The sequence below is a fragment of the Lithobates pipiens genome, unplaced genomic scaffold (assembly GCF_037356315.1).
Source record: "Lithobates pipiens isolate NorthernLeopardFrog02 unplaced genomic scaffold, aLitPip1_a1.2 Scaffold_3, whole genome shotgun sequence".
NCBI classification, from domain to species: domain Eukaryota; kingdom Metazoa; phylum Chordata; class Amphibia; order Anura; family Ranidae; genus Lithobates; species Lithobates pipiens.
The window spans coordinates 192593840-192610746 of record NW_027507790.1 but is presented as its reverse complement, the minus strand read 5'-3'; the positions used below and the strand labels follow the sequence as shown (position 1 = coordinate 192610746).

At 40.3% G+C, this 16907-nt stretch overlaps 1 protein-coding gene across 6 annotated transcripts in view; it reads right to left on the bottom strand.

Moving 5' to 3' along the window:
• The window catches only part of MAST4 (microtubule associated serine/threonine kinase family member 4), an 831319-nt gene that overhangs the window by 161501 nt on the left and 652911 nt on the right, over window positions 1-16907 (bottom strand). For all 6 annotated transcript variants that reach the window (XM_077462654.1, XM_077462655.1, XM_077462658.1 and 3 more), the window contains one exon: window positions 7725-7813. In XM_077462654.1, coding sequence (XP_077318780.1) covers window positions 7725-7813 — 89 coding nt within the window. The remainder of the gene's footprint in view (window positions 1-7724; window positions 7814-16907) is intronic.

Below are 16907 nucleotides of genomic sequence, written 5' to 3'. Positions count from 1 at the left end.
GTGAGTTAGGGACCTTAGATTGTAAGCTCCTAGAGGGCAAGGACTGGTGTAAAATGTATATGTGTAAAGCCCTGCGTAAATTGATGGCGTTTTAAACGTACTTCTAATACATAAATAAAATAAACCCATGGCAGGCTTTAGTGTGTTTAAGGCCTCATGCACACTGGATGTTTTTGGATGTTTTTACAGGTGATGTTTTTGGCTTCAGATTTTTTTTCTATAGTCAACAACCTCTCGAGCATGTTCTCCTATGTGTCCATGCACATATAGTCTGTTATCAACTGTTTTTGGCTGTAAAAAAACACCCCAAAACTAGTGGGGTTCTGAGAGGAGTTTTTCAGCTGTAAAAACTCTGTAATGTCAAAAAATGCCTAAAAATGGCAATACACACACACAGAAACATGGCTCACCAAAATGTAACTTTTTTGATCCATTGGAAATGATAAAAAAAAAAAAAACGCTATTGCAAAAACGTGGAAAAACTCACTGCAAAGCTACTGGCTTTTTTATAACGTCTGGTGTGCATGAGCCTTTACAGACCAATGGAGAGCAAATAAGTTTATGGTTAGGATTTACATACACATGAAGGTTTATTTATATATCCTACTGTTAATGGAATGGCCTTTAACAGATTGTTTGTTACACACTGCAGATACATATATAATATGTATTTCATATTCATAATAAAATGTGCACTCTTGCATTCTATGTCTTCGGTTGACTGATTTGTGTATATAGAGGAGATGTACACCTAGAAAATTACATGCAGGTCATGATCATTTGGAAATTAGAATCTGCTTTTAAATTGAATCAGCAAATTCTAACTCTGGTTTTACTCAATTCTAAGAATATGCTTCATACTATGACAAAGTGATCTACATGCTAACTCAGAATTAGTAGTTCTCCAAGATGAGAACTCATAAAAGCATTATTAGAAATTCAGATAAATTCCAAGATTGTACTGCTGATCACAGTGTATAGCTTAAAGCAAGATACAAATAATTATCAGTCTGATTCAATATAAGCTGCCTTATTATATTCACTTCATGACACTTTCTAACAATATGCATAAATGATTGAAATAATTCCACAGAGCATAACCTGGTTTATGTCATAATGGTGAAGCCACCGGGGGATTGATTTTGGTAATAAATCGAGAGATATCTGGGGCAGAGGAAATAGGATAGGTCATATTCTGATCTTAATACTAGAAAGTTATAACATTAACTTGGTTGGCAAGTTAATAACCCGACCACCGCCTTACATAATGAGATTTGCAAAGATAAACTGTATGACTTATCAAAGGTTATATTTCCATTATGCATCCACTAGATCACGCTAATGAGGACCATAACTTGGGCAAATATCAACTATTCTCAACCTGCTTTATTTAATGAAATGATAAAAACAACCTCAATACAATTTCAATCAAGACTTCAAATTATCTGAACAGGTGTGTGATATTGTCTTTACACAGTGGCAGGATTGTGAGCGGAGTGCATGTCACTTAGGTTTCTCGCATACATATGATGAGGGGCTCCAGGGTTTATGGTTAAACTGGAGAGAAACCTTATTGTTTTCCCTCTCTCTCCCCCCATTATACATGTGCATTCGCTGGTGATTAGAGCTCTCTCACACTCTTTCTGCAGTGTGAAAAGGCCGAGTGCTGACAAAACACTGAAAATGGTTTAAGAGCTGCATTTAGTTTGAGTTATTTGTACTCTGCTACATGCTATAGGTTTCTCTCCTCTCTCCCGGATAAAGAAACAGGCTTTTTGTGGTTGTGAGCCACTGAACGTCCAACACATTGATCCTCCACCATAAAAGCCAATGAGTTTCTTGGAACAAAAAGTCACACTTGGTACAAAAACAAATTTCACTCCACCAAATGAGCTTAATCATAAATACTAAGCTAATCATAGAGAAGCTCCTCTGGAGGAGTGAATGGCATCAGAGTGGTTATTGCAACAGGTAGACTTTGACTTTGTGAGTGCATCCTTTTTGTTCAAATAAATTCACATTGGCCTTTAGGCCCCTTTTACACTGATGGACTGATCAGGTCCACCTGTCAGTTTCTTTATTCGGACCTAATCGAACCATCCATATCTCCCTATAGAGTGTCGGATCCACCAACACCCACCGACATTGGATCTGGTCCACTAAAAACAGACAAATGGAGATCTGTTCCCCATCTGTCCAGCGGATCAGATGATAGTCGGATGGAAACAAACAAGCAACCCGTTTCCATCTGCCCGGCCCATAGAGAAGAGCAGGCTGTGTCCGCTCTGCATAGTGGACACAGGCCTGTCATTTACCTGCTTAGAGAACAGATTCCTAGCTGAGCAGGCAGATCTGCTTGACTGAGTCCACCCGTCGGCAAGGAGCCTTACGGTGAGCTGCTCTCTTCCGCTTTTGTGGAGGATCAATGTCAGATATAAGGGCTACCCATTTCCTTAGGAAAAAAAAAAATGTGTATATTATATACACACTGTATATTAGAATAGAGTGTTTAACCAACAGTGATCCAGGTATAACTCGCAGTGCCATTTAGCTCCCCGCCAGTTGCAGTGAAGGAAACAGGTGCCTATGCACCATTGAGGTCATTCTCTGCAGCTATTACCTTTTTTTTATCACCACCCCCTCCCTTCAGAATGTAACCTCTACGAGCAGGGCCCTCCTGTATCTTCTGTATTGAACTGTACTGTAATTGTGTTGTTCCCCCTGTACATTATAAAGCGTTGCGTAAACTGTTGGCTCTATATAAATTGTGTATAATAATAATTAATAAAAGTGACATCAGAGAAAGGAAGGAACACTGCCCCCCGACTGCATGAAGCATGAATATGTGAATAATTGTGGCCTCAGCAAGTGCCACTCCAGCCACGCCACTTTAAACCACACTCTGGAGCTTGGTCACAGAGGTCTGGAAAACAGAGCCATGCATAGGTTTATAGGTGCATCATCGACCATGAATGGAATCAGTGCAGGTGTGTATGATGCATATTGATGAAGACTGTGAAATGGTGGTGTGAAAGTGGACAAAAAAGGAAAGAAAACAAAAACGGAATCATGAGAAACGATCACGTGATGAAGGTGAAACAAATGGGTTATAAAAAGAATGTGAAAAGGAAAAAAAGGTGATGTGAAAAAAGATTTATGAAAACATATGTAAAAAAATATTTTAAAAAATGAAAAAAAAAATAAGTATATGTATAGAAAACAAAAACAACCCTCTTTTTTCCCCATCTGCTGTCCTACATGATGTCCCTGATGAGAACAACAGAGTTGCTGTTTTTATACAACATATACTTATTATTATTACAATGTTTTTTACATTATATTTTCATAAATATAAAAACTTTTTTCATATCACATTTTTCCCTTTTCGCATTTATTTTTCTCCTCCACTGATGCTAGTATAAACCTAGGCTTGGCTCCGTTTTTCCCAACCTTTGTGACCAAGACCTGGTATGTGGGGCAAAACATGTCAGAGGCATGGCTGGAGCGGCACTGCCTGAGGCCACACTCATCCACATATTCATGCACTGGGTTGGTGAGTAGTGTTCCTTCCTTTCTCTGATGAGAGTGTTGTACCAAGTTAGTCATTATTCAAAACAGAATTTGGAAGGATACTAGTTTTTGGCTAATTTAAAGCCCAACGGAAGTCTTATAACTATTGTCTCTGTATAATCTTGTGCCCAAAACCCCCCGCACTAAAATCCCCACATGCAACCCAGGGGTTACGACCTGTGACATATTTTGGCTAGAAAATGCCTTACAAATGCAGTACCCGGTACAGACAGAGTAACGCCAACACCCTTATTTGTTTCAGGGGATGCCTGAAATCTGACTTGTATCTTAATGCAGCGTTCTGGGAAAATTGGTGAGCCAATCACACAAGCAGGAAATTATGTTTCTGGGGGCGTTCTGTACACATTTTCACATTCTGTGTTCAAAACACCTCCAGGTAGCCATATTGCATTGCATTTTCAGAAAATTACAGCAGCTGCAGATTGAAATGGAAAGGTAACTTTTATTAACATTCAATAATAATATGACTTGTGTCTCAGTTGTATACTCTACATCAGCCCTCAAATTTTCCACTCACCCACTCGCATTACGTTTGTGGAAAATGATTGCTGGCGAGTGTGGGGCTGCCTCGGATTGGGGGGGGGCAGCATTGCCAGCAGGCGGGGTTGATTGGAAGCTGTTCTCTGTGATCACTGAGAGGAGGGAGAGGCTGGATCATCAGAGAGCGGGGATTGCCCACTGTAATAGCTTTTATTTGAATTGCAGGATGTTCCCAGAAGCTCATGTCCCATAGTCCCGCTTCCTCGCCCGGCATCTTTGATGGACAGAACACCGGTCCAATGTGTGAAGTCATAAAAAGTGCCTGGCCAGAAGAAGGGACTATTTGACGTAAGCTCCGAGAACACAGGGCAATTCAAATGAAAGTTAAAACAGTGGGCAATCCCCACTCTCTGATGATCCAACCGACTCACCGCTTCCTCTGCACAGGTGAGGCTGTGGTGGTGGGCACCGGTTATGCTGCACCGACGGCCACTGGCCCCGCTGCACCGACGGCCACTGATCCCAATGCGTTGATGGCCACTGGTCCCAATGCGCTGACGGGCACTGGTCCCAATGCGCTGACGGGCACTGGTCCCAATGCGTTGATGGGCACTGGTCCCAATGCGTTGACGGGCACAGGTGAGGCTGCGCTGATGGGCACTGGTGAGGCTGCGCTGACGGGCACTGGTGAGGCTGCACTGACGGGCACTGGTGAGGCTGCACTGACGGGCACTGGTGAGGCTGCGCTGATGGGCACTGATGAAGTTGTTGTTATTTATTATTGTAACTTAATTCTGCATGAAACAAGTGTCATTTCATGAGATGATTTATGAGGGCGTGTTTAGGAGAGGGACATGGCAGGGGTTGGTTGAAGCAACTGGTGGCAAGTAACACTTAAGGTCTGGCTAATAGCTCAGGACTTGAAATTTTGAGTCCTGCGCAACATCATTTTTTCTTTATTTGACATTTATTTTTCCCCATGAAAATGGAGTTACCCTTTAGGTGTCCTCACAAAGAAGGTGAAGAATGTGTCTGACCAGGACTGTGGCATTAGTGGGAGAACTGGGTCTTAAACTGACCATACACTAGTAGATTTACAAATCACTGTTTTTATTAACATTCACACCAAAAGTCTCAGTACAATCTATGACTTGACGAATGCCGTTCAAATGTACTTTTTCGTTTCGCTTTTACCATTCATTTTTGGAATGAATGTAATTTCCGAAATGAGAACCACATTCCACTTTTTTTGAGTTTTAAAAAATTGTTCATCCCGCTCCTTCAAATTTCGAACAACCATTCCTAAAAGATTGAACAAAATTTTTCTAGTGCACAGCTGCTGTATAAGAAAAGGAGGTAAGACTATAAAAATGGAGGCTTTTAGTATAAAGGCTGCATATCTATTTATTTGATGTCAATTGACCTTTATGTTTTTTTTTTTTTTTTTTTTTAAGATAAATGCTTTGGAAACATATTTGGTTCCTTTACCAGACATTTTACAATACTGGATCTAAAAAAAGGATATACAGTATTTATACAAAGATTTAATGAAATACAACTGTTTTCTCCCTCAAGCGTTATAATCGTTTCTGTATAATATTAGGGGTACACAGTTAATGATCAGGGATTTAGAAAAGTAGTAAAAAAAAAAAAATTGATTGCCCAGGTACACAATGCCTTTGCATGTGCTCCATGCAGACATTTTGGTTTCTCATCAAGTCAAAGTAAAATATAAAATTGAGAAATGAATCAGTATTAAGCCCAAATGCAAACTATTATATTGCAGCTTACCAATTCTTAGATGGCTGCATTAGTTTTCTTTTCTAGATTTTCTTTCTATTCTCATCTGGTTATCCAATCCGGGTCCTGCAGATGTATCAGTTACAGCTAGGGTTGCACCGATACCATTTTTTTTTTTTAAGACCGAGTACAAGTACCGATACCTTTTTTCAAGTACTCGCCGGTACCAAATTACTGATACTTTTTTTATGTCATGTGACAGTGGCACTAATATGCAGCACTGATAGGTGGCACTGATGAAGCATTGACTGTGTCAAAAGTTTCTATTTTACGTTTAACAATTTTTTTTATTTCACTCTTTCTTCTGGGTTTTTTTTTTTAATTATTTTTATAATTTTACTTTTAAATATTTTTTTACAATGTTTCATTTTTTTTATGGGGGGGGGGGCTTTGGTGAGATATAATGGGTCTAAACAGACCCTTGACCTTTCCCCTTTGAGACAGGGAAAAGGACTAAGAACACAGATTCCCCAGTCCCTTACTATGCAGCCTTAGCTGCACTGAAGATGACTAGAGAGACAGTGGCTCCTGTCCATTCATAAACTGAAGCATCGTAAACATAGGTTACGATGCACAGTCCATTCGGAAAAGGAAGGAGCCATTAAATGACATACCTGCTCCTTCCTCCGCTCTCCATCTTGATAGATCTGAGACAAAGAAAGGCGGAGGAGCACAGAGGGGGACCCGGAGGAGCAAAGGGAAGAGTGCACGGAGGACATGGGGGGCACTGGAGGAGCAAACAGAGGAGGACATGAGGGGAACCAGAGAAGCACAGGTCGGAGGATACGGGGGGGAACCGGAGGACATGGAGGGGGACCGGACTGGAGCACATTGAGAACATGGAAGAGGACTGTCAGTCAGGGATGATCGGTACGGTGGTGGTGGTGGGCGGGGAGTCACAATCACTGATCTTCCTGTGTGGCTTTCAATAAAGCTCTGAAACCCGCTGGGGGGGGGGGGTGGAGGAGAAGCGGCTGTCAGATGCTTTATTGAAATCTATACAGGGAGATTGGCAATTGTAACTCCCCCCCCCACCACACCGATCATCCCCTGACTGCCCAGGTATCGGGTCAAGCATCGGAGCATTTGCACAAGTACACGTGCAAATGCTCAGTACTGATACTAGTATCGGTGCAACCCTAGTTACAGGGATGTGACAAACCATTTAACATGGATAGGAGTTCTTGCAATGATCAGCTTTTATTTACTGCTTATAAAGTGTTAGCTGGAGTTTGGCTTCAACTTGTCATTTAAATTTGCTAGTACATATAAAAACACTACGCCCCCCCCCCCCCCCCCCGAAAAAAAATGTTGCTGTCCAAATGTGCCCCCCCCCCCCCCCCCCCGTGTACCTTCATCCAGAGTGGGGGCACTCTAATACAAGAAGTGCATTACTGGCAAGATCATCAGAGGGGGGAAGCCTAAAAAAGAAACCAAATGCAGCCACCACATCTCAATGATTGGTAACCTGCAATATATTACATTTTTGGGTTTAATATCACTTTAAAGAGAAATATGGTGGTCCGGGCAGTTCCTACCAAAATTCCACATCAGAAGAGTCAAATGTCCAAAGTTTTAGTCTAATTCAGCATTTGCCACAAAACTGTAAGACGTTTGTTTACCATCAAATTGATTCTAGCCATTGATAAGACAAGTGGTGCTGTTATGGTTCATAAACTCCGAATTGCAAAGCTGTTTTATCGTATTTGCTTTCCAAAGGTAAAAGTTTGCCAGAAACTCCAGCCGCAATAAACATAATTAACATGATAAAGTGAGATCTAGAGCACAGTCATGTATAACAAGAGCATATGTGATGTGAAATTTAAAACAGGGTGACAGAGAGTGCTACATACCAGTGTGAGAAGAAAGAGGCGAGTGGGGTCGAGGAAGGGCTGGAGACTGACTGTTCCCAATTAAACTCTTCCTATTGCTGGTCCTACAACTGAAAAAGCAGAAACACGTGTTACAATAGATTTTAAACACTAAATCACATATAATTTCAGGTAAAATAAAAAATGGATTATATTTGCTTCACAAATTTCACAATTCACAAAGTACCAAAATTATCTATTACATTTAAACTCCAAAGACAGACAACAATAGAATAAAGTGCAGAAATGACAAATAATAGAAATAAAAACTATTTATAATATTAGAGATGCACAGAAATTTCGTCAGCCAAAAAGGTACAGAAAATTGCACCCAAAATGCACGTGATTTTTACCACAATTTTACTATGCTTATGGCATGTTTTTTATGGGTCATGTGACTCAAAAACCGCATCAAAAACGCAACACGGGTGCTTTATTGATGCGTTCTTGCTGCATTTTCAATGGTGCATTTTTGGTGCAGTTTTAACTGGGCAAAAATGCAGCAAGCAAGATTTTTAACACAACAGAAGTGCAACTGACCAGTCTGAAGACATACATAGAATTTAAAGGGATACATTTTTCTTGCACTAAAAGGTGTTGATAATGGCCGACAATAAATTCATATTAATTTAAATTCATGATATAAATTAAAAAGATGAATATAATACAATATAAAAATATATATATTTTAAAAACTTTCGGTTTTAGCCAAGTGCATCTGGAATTTTTGGTTTCAGCACCAAAATGTCCATTCGGGGCACCTCTATATAATATTAAAAAAAAGTTTTCTTTGCAGAAGTGTAGCTAATTCAGATCACATAAGCAGATGAATCTGCATAAAGATCAGCTATAAAAAGGAAAGCACAATGACATTTTTAGTAAATAAATGCTGAGTTACTGAAGCAGTGCTTACCCAAAAGTAGATTTTGATATTACTTTGTTTTTAAGATGGCTGCTCTCTCTTAGGGGCCAAAGTTTTGGCTTACGTCACCGTAGCAAACTTAGTGGGAGAGAATATCTGTCAAAGCCAGGTACCTGCTCCCCCCAAAAGGTGCCAAATTGGGCAACAGAGGTGGGGGAGGAGGCAGATAAGAAGAGCTTCCTTTTATTGGGTGGAGCTTTGATTTAACATTACATTGGCACCCGCAGCTGATTGCAAGTTCCATGTGTGTTTCCTGTACCACGTTCTGGTGTGACCCTTAAAGTGTTGCCTAACCTAAAAATGTTTTTTACCTTAATGGATTGTTTGCATTAAGGTAAAAAAAAAAAAAAAGTGTTCCTGTGCCCCCCTTCCCCTGTGTGAAGGGAAGAGAAGGGAGAAGAGATCAGCGCTGTGCAGGCAGAGGCTGGCTATGGTAGGCCCTCAAAAGGAGGAGGAGCCAAGGTCACCACCGGGACCCAGAAGAAGATCAGGGCTACTCTGTGCAATACCACTGCACAGAGCAGGTAAGTATAACAGGTTTGTTATTTTAATAAAGAAAAAAAATCACTTGTTTCCCCATCAACACTGACCGAATCCCATAATCCCTACCGCGGAGGAGCCATAACGTTCCCCCAGTGGCAGAACACAGTGATTATTGCTAGCGGCTACAACAGCCGCTAGCAATAATCACAAGTAAAATCTGACAAGCTGGTTGTATCCAAGTTGACGATCAATCAACTTGGGTACATCCAGCCTGCCCATACATGGTTTGAATCTCCGACTGTTCCTGCTGAACCAGCCAAGATTTGAACCATCTATGGCCTGCTTAGGGCAGAACCACTAAAAAGCAGAAAACCGAGCCTGCTATGTAATGAGCAAAAAAAAAAAAAAACAACACACATTGACAACAATATTATATCAATCTGATCTATTTAAACTGTTTAACATTTTTGAAAACACTATATATTCTCTTTAAAATATGTAAGTTGCAAAGCTGTAGCGCTCACACCTCTGTTCTGAACTAAAGTTCATTGTATCAGCTGGAATTCTCCTATCCCGCAGCTGTTGGCTTCTAGAATGGACTGAACGGCTCTTGATTTTCATATGAATTTTCCACCTCTGCATGATTTGAATATGAAGATGCAGTTCACTGGTTTATAAAATAATTTGGGCAGGAAAATAGCCGACCTTCAGCTAAGACCGCAGAGACAACTGCTGCTATAGTCAACTAGCCTAGTAATTAGGTTGGCTTCATGCTATGGAAGAGAAGCAAATGCTTCAGATCAGCCTCGTCCTGCCAGCTCTACCCGCCCAGGACACATGCTATGTATACTTGCATGTTTAAACAGCGGAACCTTCTTCCACATTAGTGTCAAACCGGCAATATCTAACCAGCATTACAGAGCCATGTAAATTTCCATAGGCCGCATTATAACTTGAATTTTTCACGGTATGAATATTTCATGGGCTAAGCAGATTCCCTTGTATTTATCCACTTATATCGCCGAGAAGATGTGATGATACAATAATTATAGATTTCATTGTCACGTCTGTGTATAAATGGCACAGACAATTTATACCATAAGTATCACATTAATAAAGATAATTATCAGTTCTTGTGCACTGCAGTATCCAGATGTGGGTAGAATCAGATGACACAACAAACCGCAAAGGCAAAACAAAAATTGGAGCAACAAAAGAAAAGATTTCTTCTTGAAAATATACATTCAGCACAGGGCAGTGTTGAATATTGCATGAAAACTCCAAACAAAAACATGAAATTCAGTAATAAATGTGTAGATTTATAAAAAAAAATCCTTTATTGCTATATGAATGGTTTACTACTTCTCAGGAAATTTATAGCTCCTTACTTCCTTCTTTTCCTAGCTGAAAATGGTACAACATAAAAAAATAAAAATAAATTAAAAATAAAATAAAATAAAAAATAAAATAGTTAATACTGATCTTTAGACAAACCGCTAAATAAACAGTTTAAAGAAAAATATGTGAGTTTTTAAATACAAGAAAGATTTGTAAATGAATACATTTTTGTCACACATACCAGGCAGCATAGCTAGGAAGGTGGCACAACCTCCTCAGTTTAAAGTGACCCTGTTGCCAAAACAACAGTGCCCATAAATGATGCAAGAGTGAAAAAAAAAGAGTAAATAATTAACTCTCCCATCAAGAGACATTCATGGCTGAATAGAGTAGAAAACACCTGTAGTAATTCCCTGAGGTGGTAAGTGGTCGTTGCACTGGCTTGTAGTGTCCTCCTGGCACTCAAGCACGCATGTAGATAAAAGGAAAGCTGGCAGCTTAATCTTCTGCAATGAATAAATTAATACAAGTGTCGTTCAAAATACTACAGGACTTACGCGTTTCGGCATGTAGCCTTAGTCATAGCCATCATGACTAAGGCTACACGCCAAAACGCGTAAAACCCTGTATTATTTTGTACCACACCAGGATTAATAAATGTATTAATTGCAGAAGATTGCGCCCCCCCCCCCCCACTGGACTCAGTGGCTATCCTTCCAACAGCAACCACATCACTACTATGTCCAGCAATGACAGAGGTAAGTGGAAGGAATCGCTCAGTGCTATAAGGGACTAAGATTGGAACTCTTGGACCTGACAATTTGTGAATTAGAAATCACTTGTCAGTTTCATTGGATCAGGGCCGGTTTACACCTGCGGTCCATGTCCCTGTGCGACTCAATACAGTGTGATTTTTATCCCATTCATTTGAACAGGCTGAAATTACACTTGATTGTATTAAAAGTATTGCATGCCATTTTCAAAAATGCACTACACCAAATCGCATAGTACTTTGGTACCATGGGATGTCGGGTTTGGGGTTTCGTTAGGATTATATTGACTTCTGCAGCAGATCGCATACCCAGTGCATTTTGAACACAGTGCAGGAAACGCACACAGATCATAGGTTTACCCGCACTGCTTTCTGGCGCAAACAAGCCCCCAGGGCAGCACAGGAATTCACATTCTTCTTAGCAAGTCAGACTTTGTGCACCGTACGCCAACAGACCGAATTAAGGAAAACAGTGATGTCACCTCCCCATCCCCAGCCTGCTGATTTGACAATAAAGGGGTAACAAAACAATGATAGTCCATCAACACTGCTCTCCTGTTCACCTTTTTGACTGAAGGAAAACCTGATTGATTCCTACTGATGCCTCTCCATCTCTAAATGAGTGCCGCTGTACAAGCGATGACAGCGATGGAAACGCATTCAGGTACCTAATCAAGCTATGTGTAAAAATAAAAGGAATACACAACTGCATTAAATTGCGTTTCTTACATCTGCCTGTAGTTCGGCTTTAAAATAAATTTTGCAGCCACATTGGGATTACACCTACTTTATATTTGTTACATGTTCTCATTAACAAAGCATAATTTATAAAACATGTAGAAAAAAATAAAAATACTGGTTACCTTTTTAAGTGCTTTTTACCTGCTTAAAAACCGTTACATGTTCTGCCTGCTTTGTAATGTTTAGGAAACAAATGTAACCATGTCTGCACTGTGTTCATAGTTCTTTATTATCAGCTATGAACTAGAATTGAACACTGTCCCTCCTAACAAAGGGTTAAAGATTTAGAAACTGCCCTCCCGCATTGTATCCATAGAGGGCAATGGGTGGTCTGATCGGGTCCACCTGAAAAACTGACAGGCGAACCCAGTCGGTCTGCTAATTATAGTTAAAGTGGACATCCACCCTGAAGTGGAAGTTCTGCTCATCAGAACCCTCCCCCCTCCAGTGCCACAATTGCTACCTTTCAGGGGGGAGGGGGTGCATATACCTGTATAATCCAGGTATCTGCACCCACTTCCGGGAATAGCTAGCCGCAGATGCCCCCCCAATTGTGTTCTAGGAAACACACAGTTCCCAGGACACAACAGGGACCAGTGAAGACGCGCAGCATGACTCGCACATGCACCGTAGGGAACTGGGCAGTGAAGCCGCAACGCTTCACTTCCCGATTCCCTGACAGAGGATGGCGGCGGGGGCAGCCAAGAGATGAGCGATTGCTCATCATCTGCTGCCGACATCGTTGGACCCTGGAACAGGTAAGTGTCCATTTATTAAAAGCAGCTGCAGTATTTGTAGCTGCTGGCTAATAGACATATATATATATATATATATACTTATAATATACAGCGCTGTCACCTCATATGCAAAATTTCCACTAAATAATTCAAACCTTTAAGAAATTGTGCATACATCTTATTATGTCCAAACAAAGTGCTCAAAATACTATAATACAGTGTTCTTATGAAAAACCAATCCATGCAACCAATGCACAGTGCTCTTGCCAAAATAGTTCATAAGTGCTGTGTGAAATTACATGCCATCATCTCTGTGCTCCATGTAAAGCTCCAGGATCATGATCTTACCACTCAGGCCAGGGGAGGTGTGTAGCGGCAGGGCTATTTCTAGATGTTTATGTGCGTTATAACATGTTGGTAGCAAGTCTGCTTGTACAACAGAAGAGGATGCCCAAAGATCACCACTGCTGCCCAGGTGGTCCATGGTGTCCAAGCAACCAGAAGTAGGAAGCCAGAGTTCTACGGAATGGGGGCATGGATACGCGTTTTGTGGCGTGTACCTCTTCCTCGAGCCATTTTTGATGAACAGACAATTTTTGCTGGCTATATGGGAGTTGCCAATTTACTGTTTTTATAATAAATGTACCATACATACTACACTCAGAGCATGCTCTCTTATTTTCATTTGTACTCCTAGAGATTCTTCGGTCTCCTAGAGGTGCTGCTGCACAGAGTGTTTGGAGATTAAAACCCTAGTTTCCCTTTAGGCTCCATTTACATCTAGGCGTTGTTATTTTACAAGCGTTTTTTTTGTACATTTTTTTCGGTATTTTGTCAGCGTTTTTTGCCAGCTCATGTATTTTTTGAGCGACGGGCGTTTTGCTTTAGACAACAGAATGTTCAGATGTGAACAGGGTCATTGAAATGAATGGTATTTGTCTTGCTGGGCGTTTTTAGAGCAGAAAAAATGCCTAGATGTGAACGGAGCTTTAAGATTTAAAATTTTTAATGATGAACTACATACACAGATGCTATATATGGACAGTGGCTCATTGTATACTTGTGCGCCATAACTGCTATCTAGTACTTTTTTCAGCACACAACACAGTGGTGTCAACTAACACCATAAGGAACATAGCTTTTTGCCTTTTCTTGAGCTGGGCAATGCTGCCCAGCACAGTCCTGGCACACTTTGTGTGATCAAGCTCATTGTGATGACAAACTTTAAAAAAACACTTTAAAACACAAAGACATGCTAGGGTACTTCCTTTTCTTACTACAAGACTGACACAGTTCATGTCCTGATAAGGGGGGCAGACATACACCCACTGGACACTTTATTAGGTACACTTTGCGAGTAGCAGCTTGGACCCCCTTTTGCCTGAGATGATAGCATCACACAGTTGCTGCAGATTTGTCGGTTGCACATCCAGGACCACATCCTAAAAGGTGCTTTTAAGGCAATGAGTATATTTGCGTTGAATTATCTGACCCCAGTGACTCGCTGGCTGGGCACTGGTCTCCACACTCCCTCGTCATGTTGAGAGGACAATATACAGCTAATTTTACTATTATCCTTCCAAGATGTACTCCTTGCCTTAAAAGGTATTGATTTGTATGACAGTAAAGCCTTTTTGTATAACATGAACATAGTATGTTATATACACTATATATATTTTTTCTAATGCAATTTTTCTATTATAGAAGGTACATTTCTTTAATGTCTATGCACACCTGAAGAAAAGCAATTTTGAAACGCGCTGGGTGTTGATCATCCTCACTTTCAGTTTTGGTGATCCAAATTTGAGTACACTGCATGTGTAAACTTTATTGAATTTTAAATTGTACTGCAATAATTTTTTATACAGTGTATTGAATAAAGACTTTGTAAACTTTTTAATCTGTAGAAATGATTCAGTGCCGTTAAAGTCTTATTATGAGGGTTTTCTCTTACATACAATATCCTTGCAATGTATACAGTTTACAGATAACAAAACAAAAGAACAGAAGATTTTCCAACTCAGACTGTCCACAAATACCTCGACTGCCATACCAGCAGAGAGATAGGGAAGCATGGAAAATATAAGGTAAAGAACAAAGTGCAGCAAACTTGTGCACTTTGCTCTTGGAAGTTTTATAACTAGGCCCCATATTGCTGAATATCCCCTTTAAAAACTGTTTATGTAACACATTAGTGTGTATTTATGTACAGATATTTCAGAAAAGCTGGAGTTATTTGTTTATCCTGCATGCCGTAGACAACATAATCGCTGGTGCCACTTGCAAGACTGATGATGCCTGTAAATCTCACATGAAGCCCAGAGCAGCTTGCTGACATTAGTTATACCCAGCAGAATTGGTCATGAAATGACTGTCTGAAAACCATATGGGCTCATATTCAAGAAAAGATTAAAAGCTATTGAAATTTATTTTTATAGTTTGACTACAAAGCTTCTTAAATGCATCCATTATCAAAAATGTATGACTGAGAAAAATGAGCCTGCTTAACCGAGGGTGGCTTTTAACTAGAAACATGTTTTTACTTTATAACACAATATTTAGAGAGGGAGCTTTGCTGTGTATTAGCACATGCGAGGAAAAGTGTTGCATAAAGGCAGCCCATTCATTTGAGGAAACAAATAAAATGTTTACAAGGCCGAGCACCACAATGCACAGTAGTGCATTACTGTGTGTTGTGGTGTATTGCAACCTATGGGCCTTGGGTAAGGTGCCTTGGCTGCATATACATTTTGCAGTTGGTTATCCACATTTTACAATTCTAAATTTGGGAGTTTCCTTCACCTTCAGTCCTGGTGACAGCGGTCACCAAGACAAACATGGAGCGCCAATGGGCTCAACGAAAAAAAAAAAAAAAACTAACCAATACCTCTATCTGCACAAATGAGGTGGATAGAGAATTTCCCCCCTTGTCGGAACACTGTATTCTGACAGCCGGACCCACAGACTGGCTGCAGCTGCTGATTGATTCAAATACAACATGTCCCTTCAAAGAAGTCAAATCAATTGACTTCCATCGAGGAGGCACAGACACACACAAATTCAGATGGTCCCTTTTGAACTGGTCAAATTTCGATCATTGTATGGCCAACTTAGCAGGGACATAGACCTCAATGCATATCTTCAAAGGGCTTCTAATTCTTGACTGCTCTACTGAAAACTTAAAAGAAAATGTGGCTGGCATTTTGGCCTTAGACATTAACAATGCTATCAATGTCTTTTAACAGTTTATTAAAATATTTATGCCCCGACTATTTTTTATTTTTTTTAATGGTTATAACCTGAAAGATTTTCCATTTTGTCAATTCCATTTTTGGAACTCTGCTGTGGAGAGATTGGTCACTGAGGATCAAGCTGGAAAAATTACAACGCCCCAAAATATAGGAGAGGAGTTGAATATCCTAGCCCGTGGTAGGCATAGCTCTCCAGTCGCGCCTCACTCCCCTAAGGATTAGAATGGCAAGACTTTCTTGGGAGTTTGAAATCCTTCCACTTCTGTTATTCTAACAACTTAATGCATAAAATTTGGACCAAGGCCAAACAATTGCAGCAGGTGAAGATTTTTACTAGTTACAGGCAGCCCCATATAGCGTAATGTTGCTTACCCAGAATTAACTAAAATTCAGTATGCTTCAAAATGTCAGATATGTAGAATTACTCACCTGCCCCATATTTTTTTTTAAGGACATCAATTTGGTCTCATTCTTTGAAATAAATTCCAGATATATCCTTCCCACCTATATATCTATTTTATTTGCAACTTAAACATGCAGTGAATGCACAGGGACTCACTTGGGACTTGCATCTATCTCCAACTTTATGCAAAATACCCCGCCAACTAACGTTTTTATCTCCCACTGCTTTGCTCCTCTTATCCTATCTGGAGGATTACCCGTGCAAAGCAATGGTGAGTCAAGAGAGTGATGTAGGTCAGATGAAAAGGACCAAAGGAAAAGCCTCTCAAAATCTATTCAATTGAGTTCCTTAAAGTGGTTGTAAACCCTTACAAACCACTTTGACCTACAGGTAAGCCTAGATTAAGGCTTACCTGTAGGTCCAAGCAATATCTCCTAAACCTATATGGTTTAGGAGATATTTACCTGAAAACAGGCACCGCTGTCTACGGCGCATGCGCCGTAGACAGCGGCGCGCAG